Source organism: Gavia stellata, chromosome 9, assembly GCF_030936135.1.
Source record: "Gavia stellata isolate bGavSte3 chromosome 9, bGavSte3.hap2, whole genome shotgun sequence".
Taxonomy (NCBI): domain Eukaryota; kingdom Metazoa; phylum Chordata; class Aves; order Gaviiformes; family Gaviidae; genus Gavia; species Gavia stellata.
The window spans coordinates 38,520,238-38,532,672 of record NC_082602.1 but is presented as its reverse complement, the minus strand read 5'-3'; the positions used below and the strand labels follow the sequence as shown (position 1 = coordinate 38,532,672).

The following is a 12,435-nucleotide window of genomic DNA, read 5'->3' as shown; positions in this document are numbered from 1 at the left end:
TCACAGCGGGGCTCAACTCAATTAACAACCCTGTTAATAAGTCACTGTAGAGGGGAAGGAAGTTATTTCAAACAACTTGACTACTATTTTTATTTGGGCAATAATAAAAGAATGCAAACTTAAGCGGGCATTAGAATATCTTTTAAATGCAAACTGGATGATCCACTGAATTTTTAATGATTACAGAGGTTTTACCTGTTGCTGCTACATTCCCTAGGGCCTGGGTTAGGAACGAATGCAACCCATTAGCGGAAGAAGGATCACTCTAAGCCTGCTGCTACGTAACGAATCAGTCTAGTCATCTAATTCCTACTTCTTCATTAAATAAGCACAGACATCCACACCATTAGTGACACAACCTATTATCAAGAGACCTCAGCAGAAGAGCGCGGGTGGGAAGGGAGCGGTGGTAGGGGAACGGGAGCCCATTAGTGGGAGTTTATTGACAGAACAGTTGTCTTCATGTTTTTTTCACTGTCACTTGCTTAAGCAATCCCTAACTATTCCGAGGAGAAGCAAAGGGCCACCTGCACAAGAACAAAGCATACTAACATTTTGTAAATGTCAAGAGATATACCTTGCATCTGCAGTTAATATTAAGGGCATATAATGTACGAATGAAAAAAGAACGGACTGTCTGTAGCTTGATACACTTCCAGACCAAGGACGCACTTCCACAACCTCCGGGCTCAGCAGCAGCCTACGGACCCACTCTTCCACCTCTGTTCAAGCCATGAGCTTTCCTTCCCAGTGCTACACCCCCCCACCTCTTAAGTCGTACCAGTAAGAAAACGGCGTTTCTTATTCTTTATAAATTATTTCCACCGATCAAAATATCTACTTCAGTGACAGCAGTATTAGCCCCTCCGTTACAGCCAGCAGACGCTGCCCGATCAGCAGAGGGGCTCCCTGTAACCGGAGGAGGCCGGCTTTTGCTGAAAGGCTGTAAGCAAAATTAGGCTTTTCTTTCACTGGGAACAACTGCAAGGAGGCAACAAGGACAACGTCAAAGCACGCTGCGGTAGAGGTCATGTGCTAAAGATGTAGCTGATACCTATGCTGAAAGGCAAAAAATCAAAATCTATGTACCAGGAGGAAAAAAATCCCCGCAGAGAGCCCTGCCAGCCCAGCAGCCTCCGCTGAGGACGGATAATGGGCACCCGGGCAATGGGACCACCATCCCAGAGCATCCCAGATGCCAGGGCAGAGGGGGTGAGCTCGGCCGCGGTCTCGCCTGCGCTCTGCCAGGCAGGCTGGACCGTGAGCGGTGCTGCGTGCGGCCACCCCACTGCTCAGCAGTGACCAAGGGGCAGGGGGGACAACAGGGGACAGGAGTTTTCTACACGGTCAGTCCCATGGGGAAGCTGAGGAAGACAAGGGGTTCTCTCCAGCCAGCAGCAGGGCTCAGATTGGTTTAGCTAGGAAGAGAAACTGCGTTTTTTTTTAGTCCACGCTGTGAAATTCTGCTGGCATGTTTATTTCAGTGAGGAGTGTGAGATCACCCTTGCCAGCGGACTTATGTCATGATGAAACTCTGACGATAAGAGAGTGCTTTTCACCACCTTAATTTATATCACTTTAAGGAGGTGTAGTAGCTACGTCCACCGCTGATCTCCTTCTGCCAACGCACGCTGCATTTCAAGCTCTGCCCACACAGTCCCACCTTGGCCAACAGTTTACCGTAATGCCTCTACCAAGCAGCAAACGGACATGCCCTTAGTTCTGCTACAATCCCCATCTCCTGAAATACCTGCTGCAAGGTAGACCTGGGCAGAACAAGAGAAAAGCCCGCAGCAAGTAAGGGTGAGGAGAAGCACCTTGGCCACCTTCACAGCCGGAGGCACCTGCCTGCTCTGCTGGAAGGTCCCCTTCTGCTGACGCTCACAGCAGTTGTGAACATACACACGCTGGCCAAGCTGAACCTGGGTGTGAAATGTGGCCATGGACTGTAGAGAAGTTCCTGCTTTGCTAAGAAAAATCCTTTTCAGGGAGAAATACACATTGGTATGAAGGATTTGCTTGGTAAGTTGTGACAATGCCAAAATACTCCTCTTCGTTAGGCCAGCTCAATCTCTGAATATCTTAACAGGCTCAACAGCAGTAATCTACAAAGCCACAGTCTCCCTTTCCAAGTCTCCATGATCTTCTCGGCATTACCTGCAGTAATGTTCACATCATTTCCTACCTTCACAGGCAACCCCATACTTTTTGCCCTCTGCATTTGAGTTGGGAAATCTATTTTTACACACTACCTGGCAGCCCACCAGAATTCTCTTATAAACAGAGAAAAAAAATCTCTGCTCTGAGCGCAGTGACTACGAGCTATCATGATGAATAATGGCAGAAAAAGCCCTCACCTACAGCTCAGAGCAAATTCAGGATACAGTTGAACGACATGCACAAGTCAATTGAACTGTGAGCTGTCAGGAAACCTGAACTACAGATTGTATCGTGCATACAGCGATAAAATCAACCAAGTACCCAAACCACAGATATTCCATCTTAAAACAATTTTCATTATTATGCATCACTGTTTTAAAGATGAAACCCCAAACCTCAGGTTAAAACATTTCAAAGGTGCTCTTCTGTACCCCAATTGATCCACAAAATCACAGAAACACTGGCTGGAAGAGACCTTGAAGGTCATTTTGTCCAACCTCCCAGGTGATGCAGGATTATTGCCAATACCAGATCAGGCCAACTGTGACTTGCTTAGCTAAGTACTGAACAGCTCCATGGATGGATGATTACACTCCCTGACTACTTCCCTTGTGAAGAAATGAATGAAAAGTGAAGTGAAAGAAGGTTTTTAATACAATGAATCCATTATTCAAAAAATGACAGGAAAATGAGAAAGGAAGAATAATGCAACCCACCCCCTCTAAGAAGCAAACACAAGCTGAAACACGTTCCCATAGTACAAGGACGTGTCAAGTAAAACACTGAAGCAACACAATGATGAAACAGAAGTCACAAAATTCATGTTCTCTAATGAGACCATAAAGAAACTGACTTTCTATACCAATGTGAAAAATGACACTTGCTGCCAGCGTGAGCCCTTTAGGTGATATATTTTTTAGCAAGAGATTACTCATACGAAGAAGAGCAATTACATTTGTCATACAGGATCTTGAGCATCTTCCTGCTATCAATTTTACTTAAATTTCTTTAAATCTAGGCTTTGTTAGGCCATCTCCCTGGTGGCCCTCATGGGTTGAACAGAGCTAGACTTGTGGCATTTCTGGGGTTTTAAGGACTATTAACAATATTTTTGCTCTTCAATCATTCTTAATACTTCTCAAGGAATCGATATGATGCAGATCACGCAAGCCAGATAACTAAACGTTATTTAACATAGCTAAAATTCCTTCTGCCGCCTTTCCACAGAAGAACGTTTCATCAGCAACAGTTGAGGTTTATGGAGCTATTGTCTTCCATGACAGGAGCAAGAACACGGCCCTGGAGTCGCACAAGCTAATGGCTCTGGGACACCACACCTGGCATCTGTTGATAAAGTCTCAATTTTTCCTTCTCTTTTTTTAAAGGCATAAAATAGCACAAAGTAGGCCTGCAATTATGGTGATGGAATTTACTCTCAAGTGAAGAAGCGCTGAATTTTCAATGTTTACGTTGCAGCCAGTGACACTTGCTGAGGCTCCTTCTGGAAGCTTAGGGGTATATCTGGCACCATCAATGAGCTGAGATTCATATCTTCCTGTTGACAGGGAAAGCTTGAGGGGTGATGTTAGGAAGATTACAGGAAATTATTATCAACTTTCCTTTCAGTTGATCAAGATCTCAGCTTCTCTTTAGGACGTGTGTTTGAACTTGAGCAAAGAGGATATCCACTGCTTCATCTGTCTGTTACAATCTCTCATCTGGAGAAAATAAATCAATGTAAGCTATCTAGTGTCTTCAAGTGTCAGCTCAACTAATCACTTTTGGGTTTAGGTTTACCTAAAGTGCGGTCAGGCTATATTTGTAGCAATGACTGACAATTTAATCTAGCTGTAGATGAGGAGGACTTTCAATCCTCCAAGCTGCTATAAATTTGTTTTGATATGGGATAATAATGACTTTGCCGTATAAAATTCAAGTGACAGATAACACCACTAGAAATTAGTCCTAACGCAGAAATGGCACACAAGTATGGTAAAACTTGGTTCAAAGGCTGCTATGAAAGTTGGTGGTAATTCCCAACAGTTTCAGCTGTTCCCTTTCCTATTTTCCCACAGCATTCCCGTCGGCAAACAGCCATTTAATATTAGGTGATTTTGGAGGTTTCTAGACTTATTGCATCACCTTTCTCCCTTGCTCTTCAGGTGGGGTGAGGGAGCAATACCAATATCCTCCAAAAGGCCAGAAAACAAGAAAAACTTACACATTTACATTTGAACTGTAGATAACTAAAAATGTTACTTATTGAAATTAATCCTTTGTGGGGGATGACTTATTGAATTTGCACGTTCAGTGGGATTACAGAGGAAAATCTGCAGCATCACAGAAGCTTGGACAAGTCATTAACTTGTGTTTTGCCTGCAAATCTATAGCACGGCGAAAGGGAGGTTAACACAGGCTCGGAAGTGGTAAAAAGACTTAATAAGGAATTATAGGTTCTAAAAGTCGAGAGAGATTCAGATGAACTAGGTACTTCTTGTTAAGGAGAATTATAGCAATTTGAAATTCATGGATAAGCAACGAGAAATTACACTGCAAACAAAAATCCAAGTACGACCGTTTTGATGATACTGAGATTTATTGTTAAATGTTAGAAAAGCATTAAAAGGCTTTCCTCTCTGTTTCTTCTAGTCTTTACTCATTTAACTGTCTTCACAGCAAAATGCTAGCTAGAGGTACTTTAGCTGCACCCATGGTTTTATTTTAGTCATCATATGCATTACACATTCATTTATTATGCATTTCTATATGATTCTGTATTATGCATTCATTGCTTATGCATTTCTATATCATTTTTCTATCTTTTTGGCTATGGTTCCATTATGCTAAGTGTCATTCCAATTTGCAGAAAACAGGACAGCTGTGTTGTTGCATTTTTGGGGCTCTTTCCTCAGATCATTACTTTCACACAACGCCTTACTCTAACAGGGTAAGAATGCATGCTGGAGCTTGCGTGCATATATCGCTGATGCTAACACCACCAGACACTGATGATTCTTTTTAGTAATGCGGTTCAGTGTGAAAGCTAGACATATGGGACTTCCAAATTCTTCTTGCTCACTACTGCGGAACGGGGGGGGTTACACCTCTCAGGTTTTACTTTGAAGGTTAAGGGTCCTTCCTTCCTTCCTACTTGATGAGAAATGTAATTACGTTGGGGAAGACAGGCTGGGGTAGTGCTTCTGACTCAACCCCTTACCTTATTTTGTTAAGAGTTTTTCTGGGCTCTTATAGTAAGCTACTTCTACTAATTAATTTGTACTGGATCAGTTAAAAAAAATCATATTACGATGCAATGCCAGGAGACAGGGATAACCTGCCCAACATCTCCATACCCTGACAGGACAGGAGGAAATGGCCTCAAGTTGTGCCAGGGGAGGTTCAGGCTGGATATTAGGAAAAATTTGTTTACTGAGAGAGTGGTGAGACACTGGAATAAACTGCCCAGGGAAGTGGTGGAGTCACCATCCCTGGAGGTGTTCAAGGAACGTGTGGACATGGCACTGCGGGACATGGTTTAGTGGGCATGGTGGGGTTGGGTTGATGGTTGGACTTGATGATCTTACAGGTCTTTTCCAACCGTAGTGATTCTGTGATCTCCCCCTACCTCCTTCCGCATCCTCCACCCTCCGTTTAGTACCCGTTCCCGCGCTGGCACCTCTCTGTGAATGGGTTCAACTCAAAACAAGCAGAACCTTACATCAGCAATGACACAGGTCCGGAAAAGGTAAGTGAAAGTTTTGGTTCGGCAAACAAACAGGAGTGCTCACAGGACATGGAGCCAGAGCAAGCAACAGCTGGAAGGAACAGGCAGCAAACCCAGGAGGTCAGGGCTTTTTATACTCCGAATTCTACCTTTCAGCTGAATGATTGTTTCATGATGAACCTTCTCTCCTGCTGTCACCACGGGGTCCATCACGCTCACCTGACCAGGCCCTGAACAGTCAAACCAATTCTCTTTCATCGCTCCTGTGGCTCTGACATATTCCCTTTGATCTGGTGGGTTCGCTAGTAAAAGAGGCAAAGGGATAAAAGCAGAGCGGAGAAGGAGGCATTTTCTTCTATAGGGAAGCTTCAGTCCCACACAGACTTTAGGATCGGATTCACGCTTTGAGGTACAGGCTACTTTGAAGCCTTATATAGGCTTCAAAGCACCTTAAGAGGAAGAGGACAAAAATGGACAAGTCGAGCTTTTCATTCAGTCGGCCTTTAATTTGGTTCTGTAAAAACCAGAGGAATTTTTCTTCTGTTTTTAATCAGGGCTATATACACTGGAAGAACAAAAAATCCCATTCTGTCTGTTACTGGTTTTACCAGGCAAACCAATTCATATTGAAATTAAATCTGCCATGGGGAAAGCTGTCTGTTTATAACACAAGCCATCACAGCATAGAAGTTCTGCAAAAAATTTAAATTCCTCCCCCACAAATCATGAGGTTTATACATCTGCTGAAGAAATGGAGCCAATCTAAACCCTTGTTGATGTGACTAATAAGGTTAGATAATTGGATTTCTGGCAGATTGGTTTAACAGCAGCCAACCATTCAGTTTTGAAGTTCTCTTTGAAAGCAATGCTGGACAATGATAATTGGTATTTGCATATAGACAACATAACGCAGTACATTACACTGACACATTAAGTAGGAAAGCTTGCCTAGGTACTGGTAATACTTAAATTATTTTGTACCTATTTCTATCACTTAAACACAAAAGAGACAGAAAAGAGGGAAGCTACAGGCCAGGCAGGCCCACTTCAGTTCCTGAGGAAACCATGGAGCAAGCCCTCGTGGAAGCTATTTCCAGGTACATGAAGGGTAAGAAGGTGACTGGGAAAAGCCAATACGGATTTACAAAGGGTAAATCACATCTGACCAACCCGACTGCCTTCTGTGATGAAACTATCTGCTCAGTGGATGAAGAGCTGTGGTTGTGATGATCTTAGCAAAGTCTTTGATACAGTCTCTCAAAACATACTTGTTGACAAGTTGGTAAGATACGGACTGGACAGAGAGACTACAAGGTAGAGTGGAAAAAGTGGCTAAATGGCTGATCTCAAAGCAGGGGGTTTAATGACTTTGACAGGCTGAAAGACAGCCAACAAGAAATTGCGTAACATTTAAGGACGAGAAACTTAAAGTCCTGAATCTTGGAATGGCAAGGTTGCAAGCAGCTGCTGCTGGAAAGGACCTGGAGGATAACTAGCTGAACATGAAGAAGCAGTGTGCCCCTTTAGTGGAGGCAAAATGTGTCCTTGATTGCACCAACAAGAGTCCAGCTAAAGGATCAACAGGATTATTCCACCTGTTGGGCCATGGCTGGAATATGGCATCCAGCTTTGGTTGCCCCAGCTCAAGAGAGACGTTGACAAATTGCAGATGGTCTAATGGAGGGCCACCGAGATGAGCAGAGTCTTGGAGAACCTGGCCTGAAGAATGCTTGAAGGAATTGGGTTCGTTCAGCGTAGAGAAAAGCAGACTCAAGCCTTTCAACACCTAAAAGGTGGTTCTAGAGGAGATGGAGTCACTCTATTTACAAGGGTGCACAGCGACAACATAAGCAGCAACAGGCACAAGCTGATTCAGGGAAATTCCATCTGGATATAAGAAGAAAAGTCGTAAACATTGCAATAGGTCACCCAGAGAAGTGGTGAAACATCCCTCACTGGAAATATTCAATACTGAGCTTCGGATGGCCCCGGATAACCCAATCTAAGGCCCAGTTTGGATCAGATTACTTCCAGAGTTCCCATCCAACCTAGACTTTTCTGTAATTCTCTGCTTTTTACAAGCTGTGATCTTCATTCCCCAAAGACCAGTCTGAGATACTCAGCAAACTATACAAATACATTATCTGCAAAACCGTAAATGGACAGATTGATTATTCCCCGTTAGACATAACTGTTCACTCCAAATGCACTGAGAAGAGGTTTGCTACCTCTGCGCTTGTCATATCAATGCTATGTCCATAAAGAAAGAAGCTATACTGACATAAAAAATATATGTTGAGTACATACAATCCAACATCTCTGACTTAAACGTGAGGCATTTTTCTTCTCAAAAGGCAAAAAGAATTTGTGCGAAATATTTAAGACGTTCATTTATTAAAATCACCCAACTATTCCACACAAAGCTGGTTTCCTTCTGTCAAGAAAATATAGGGCCATAAATTTAGCTATAAAGTTACCCTCGGATTTTTCATGATCCATATAATTGTACAAATAAAAAATGACAAGCAACAAAGAGAGCATCTGACAGGAAACTGTTTAAATGGCATCCCAGCGAGCATTTAAATCCTTACAGTATCATCCGAGTCAAACTTCAGAAAGAATGATTATGCAGTAATTGGATGGATCCAAAATACAGTTCGCAACCTTTCCACACACCATCCAGCACAAGACAAATCAAAGAAATAAAGCCGATGCCATTTCCCTTGCTTAAGCCTCTCCACACAAATGTTCATTTACTCTGGCTATAGATTTATTAAGAGCTGCTTATGAATAATAGTTCACAAAAAAGTATGGCAAAGGATAAGATTTTTCATCCAAGAAAGAAAACTACCAATATAAAGGGAAAAAAATAAACAAGACACGGCCAACTTTATTGCAAAATTCACAAGGTCATATCCTGAACTGACAGAAATTTCACAGTGTAAAGGAGCTACATGGGCTTATACCGTAACACTACCTGGCCTAACGAGTCTTCTACTCAATCCGTAAGGCAAAGTTTCAAGGGAAAGACAGTCAAATGAATGATGTTGGGAAACTTTCTTTCACTCCACTTGTCTCTCCAAAGTTGATGCTATGAGGATAAGATTGTGTGTGCTTATTCAAGGACTTCCCTCAGCGTGTTAAAATAAAATAGAATACAAATGCTACATTAGTATTTTAGATTTTGCAGTGCCTGTACAGGATGAAGAAACACTGACACTGGATAGCTTTTTTCCCTCTTCAAAATCCATAAAATGGTAAAGAGTATCAAAATTGTAAGATACTAGAGACAATAAAGTCTTACAGGTTATAGTTTCTTTTGCCGCATTATCAGGCTTCCTTTATGTCCAATTTAGCTCAGAAGCAGACTCCTTTTCTGAGTCACAGTAAAAATTTAAGACATCTGTCTTTGCTCTCCTTTTGTCTCATAAAGAAAGGTTTCATTTACTTCATGCAAATTTTTCCTTCAATAAGAATTTAAAACCAACAGATGAAAACTCTATAGCCACTCAAGAGTTATAGAAAATAAGCAAATCCATAATTACGTTATTCTTTAGAAAAATAAGAAATACTAAAAATTCTTACATTTTTGTCAAAGAACAGTTAAATCTTTCTTACAAACTTTAAATATCTGTAGCTTACTGCTTACCATCTGGAAGCTTCTAGTAAAATGAAATTCACACTGCATCATATCGAAGAAGATTGGGATTGTAGCTTTCCGAAGTTCGGTTTCAGGGATCAGCGTCATTTCTAAGATAGGTCCCACCATTTCTGGGATGAACTTGATTTTATGCTGACCTTTAAGAGAAAAGACGCATTTCAGAGTTAACGAACAGCCACTGACTTTGGTAGAAGATAATTGTTATAAAGGCTGTATCAATAAATTCTCATATAGCATAAGAAAGCATTTTTCAGGAGCAGACTCTATGAAACGTATTATTATTTATGCCACAGGAGGGGAAGTATGTGGTATGTATAAATGCAAATTAGCAAGAGTTGTTGAATCAGTACTCAAACTGGAACTTGCCACATTTTTCCACAAAGCGCCCATATTTGACACTCATATTAAGTTTCAAGGTGTTTTTTTTTTTAAATACAACTTACGGTTGGGAGAGAAGGAGGCTAAAAGGCACATCACTTGTATTAACTTATTTAGACTTCTGTATCTTCCGCAGCGTACAAAATGTTCTGTGTCAGTCTATCAAAGTGTCACCACGAGTGCATACTTACACAGCCTCGAGACATGAAACTACGTCTTACCAAGCCGACAAGACGTCTCCTTTCTTCGAGAGCTGATCTGACTGGCAAACTTTATTGCACATTTATCTTCCCAAGAGAAAACTGCATCTCCCCCAAACCTCCCTGCTACGCTCTCCGCACATGCAACAGAAATTTAACCTTACCAGGAACATGGCACCTAATAAATATTGGACTAGTTAAAATATCTAGTTACTGTTCATATTATCAGCTAAAGTGTTAGGAATGCAGATTATACGTTCTGCAAATTATCTGCTCAACAACGTTCTGCAAATTATCTGCTCAACAACTGCATGGAAAGATGCTGCTGAAGAGCAGTGTAGCAAAGCACCGGAGAGCTCCAGGCGGAGGACTCGATGGCAGAAGTTTAGAAAATACAAACATATTCCCCTCTCAGCAACAGGCTGGGATTCCTTTGAACCTCGCTACACAACTGGCGACCCTTCTCGCAAATGCAGTGTTAACGGCTGTATACAATCAGGCTCACACACTGCTCATGCATCCACTGCGGTGGTTCAGACCAGACTTCTTCAGAGCTGAGCTAACTGAACGAGCCCTCAGCTCCCTCCGTTTTAAGACTCTTGTTTCCCATTGCAGTTACCAGTGGTATATGGCAGAAACAGATTTTAATTCATTTATATTCCACCGCACTACACCAGTACAGCAGTAACTGTGGAAGTCTTTAAGTAGCAGTTTCACTTCTGACCAGAACTAACATAAATCTCAACAAACATAATCAAGAAGAAATCCTTTACTAACAAAACGCGCCACTTTTCTTTAGCAGATATAATTTAAGTTACTTGATTCGGCAAACTTCAGAATCCTATTAGCATTAGCAATCCTATTAAGGCAAATTAATACTCCAATAAAATTGCTACTTTGTATGATGTTGCAACGCTGGTTGTTGGTGAAGAATATCAAGTGAGAGGCGTAAAGCTTTCCTCTGTCTCTCTCAGAAGTATTATTACATTTGGCCTCTCAGGTGACAGTTTTCTTGTATTATGCCTGAAAAGTGTCAGAGTCGATATTTCAGAAAACAAATGGTAGTGACAGAAGTTATTCGTCAGGCACAAATTCAATGTCACGAAGTTCTCCGTGTGCCACGGTGGGTTTTTCCACTGCTTCAAGCACAGGGATTCCCTCAGAACAGTAACTAACATCTTTTGACTTTAGACGTGAAAAACGGCAAATTCACAAAAGGTATTTTTAAATCTGTGAACCCCTCTCCTCTTTTCTGGGGCATATAAACTTCTTGCTCAAAAAGGGAGTCGCTGAAGAGCTGATGCGATGACAAAGGCAGGAGAGCCACAGCCCTCACCTCCCAGGGGCTGACCAGCACCGCCACCGAGGTGACCGGGAGCCAAGGGCGGCCGCGGGACTTGCTCCCGGCCACGCAGGGTCCGGCCGGCCGCAGCCAGCCCCGCCGCCCATGCAGCTCCACCGCACGCACTCAGCCTTCTCGCCGTTCACCGACTGTATCTACGACCGGTCCTGCCTCGCACGTAATCACCAACGGAGTTTTTAAATCAAAGAGGACAGAGAGCTTCTCAGAACATGAAATTCAGAAGGACTTGGGGGGAATAGAAGCGTGTGAGTTATTAGCAGAAAGTATTAAAATCACTTGTACGTTGTACTGCGAAAAAATCCCTCGTCTGCTGTTTGAAACCCACTTAGCTCCTCACGCTGCCTGGGGGGTCTGTGGGTGGCTCCCACCAGAGTTTATGCAGCTCAGCTGGAGAGAAAACCAAGGGGAACGACCGGCTGGGGCGGCGCTGCCAGCTTGGGATGCGAAGCACTCGCCCCGCAACGCCGCTGCCCGGAGCCGGTCCCGCCGCGGGCAGGAGCGAGCACGGGAAGGCAGGGCTGCCCAAATTAAACCATTAAGCCACCTTGAGTGGTTTTCTTCAACAAGCATGCATGAGGAGTAACACGGAGAAAGGGTTTGTCCACCAACTGGAGAGGGTTGAGAGCCCTGCGTGACATCCTTCTGATGCTATGGCACACATCGGTGACGTGATGATGCGCGCGCATGTGTTTGCTACTATGATAGTGACCCAGCGCGATGTTGTGCCATAAAAGAAAGCGTGAGAGCAAAACACGAAAGGAAACGATCTTCCTCGGGCACGCCAGAGCGCCCATCCCAGCTGCCTGGCACAGGCGGCACTTTCTGATAAATAACCCAACAATGAATTCGCCTTTTTTTTTCCCCGGGAGTGTGGGAACTCCCACACAGAGACTCAAAATGTGACAAGCCTGGAAGAAAATTGAGGATTCTCTTCTGGAAACCAAATTGT

At 43.0% G+C, this 12,435-nt stretch overlaps 1 protein-coding gene across 1 annotated transcript in view; it reads right to left on the bottom strand.

Annotated features, from left to right (window-relative positions):
• DOCK1 (dedicator of cytokinesis 1) overlaps positions 1-12,435 on the bottom strand; it is a 329,394-nt gene that overhangs the window by 68,347 nt on the left and 248,612 nt on the right. Inside the window, exon 33 of the mRNA XM_059821380.1 lies at positions 9,534-9,682. Coding sequence (XP_059677363.1) covers positions 9,534-9,682 — 149 coding nt within the window. The remainder of the gene's footprint in view (positions 1-9,533; positions 9,683-12,435) is intronic.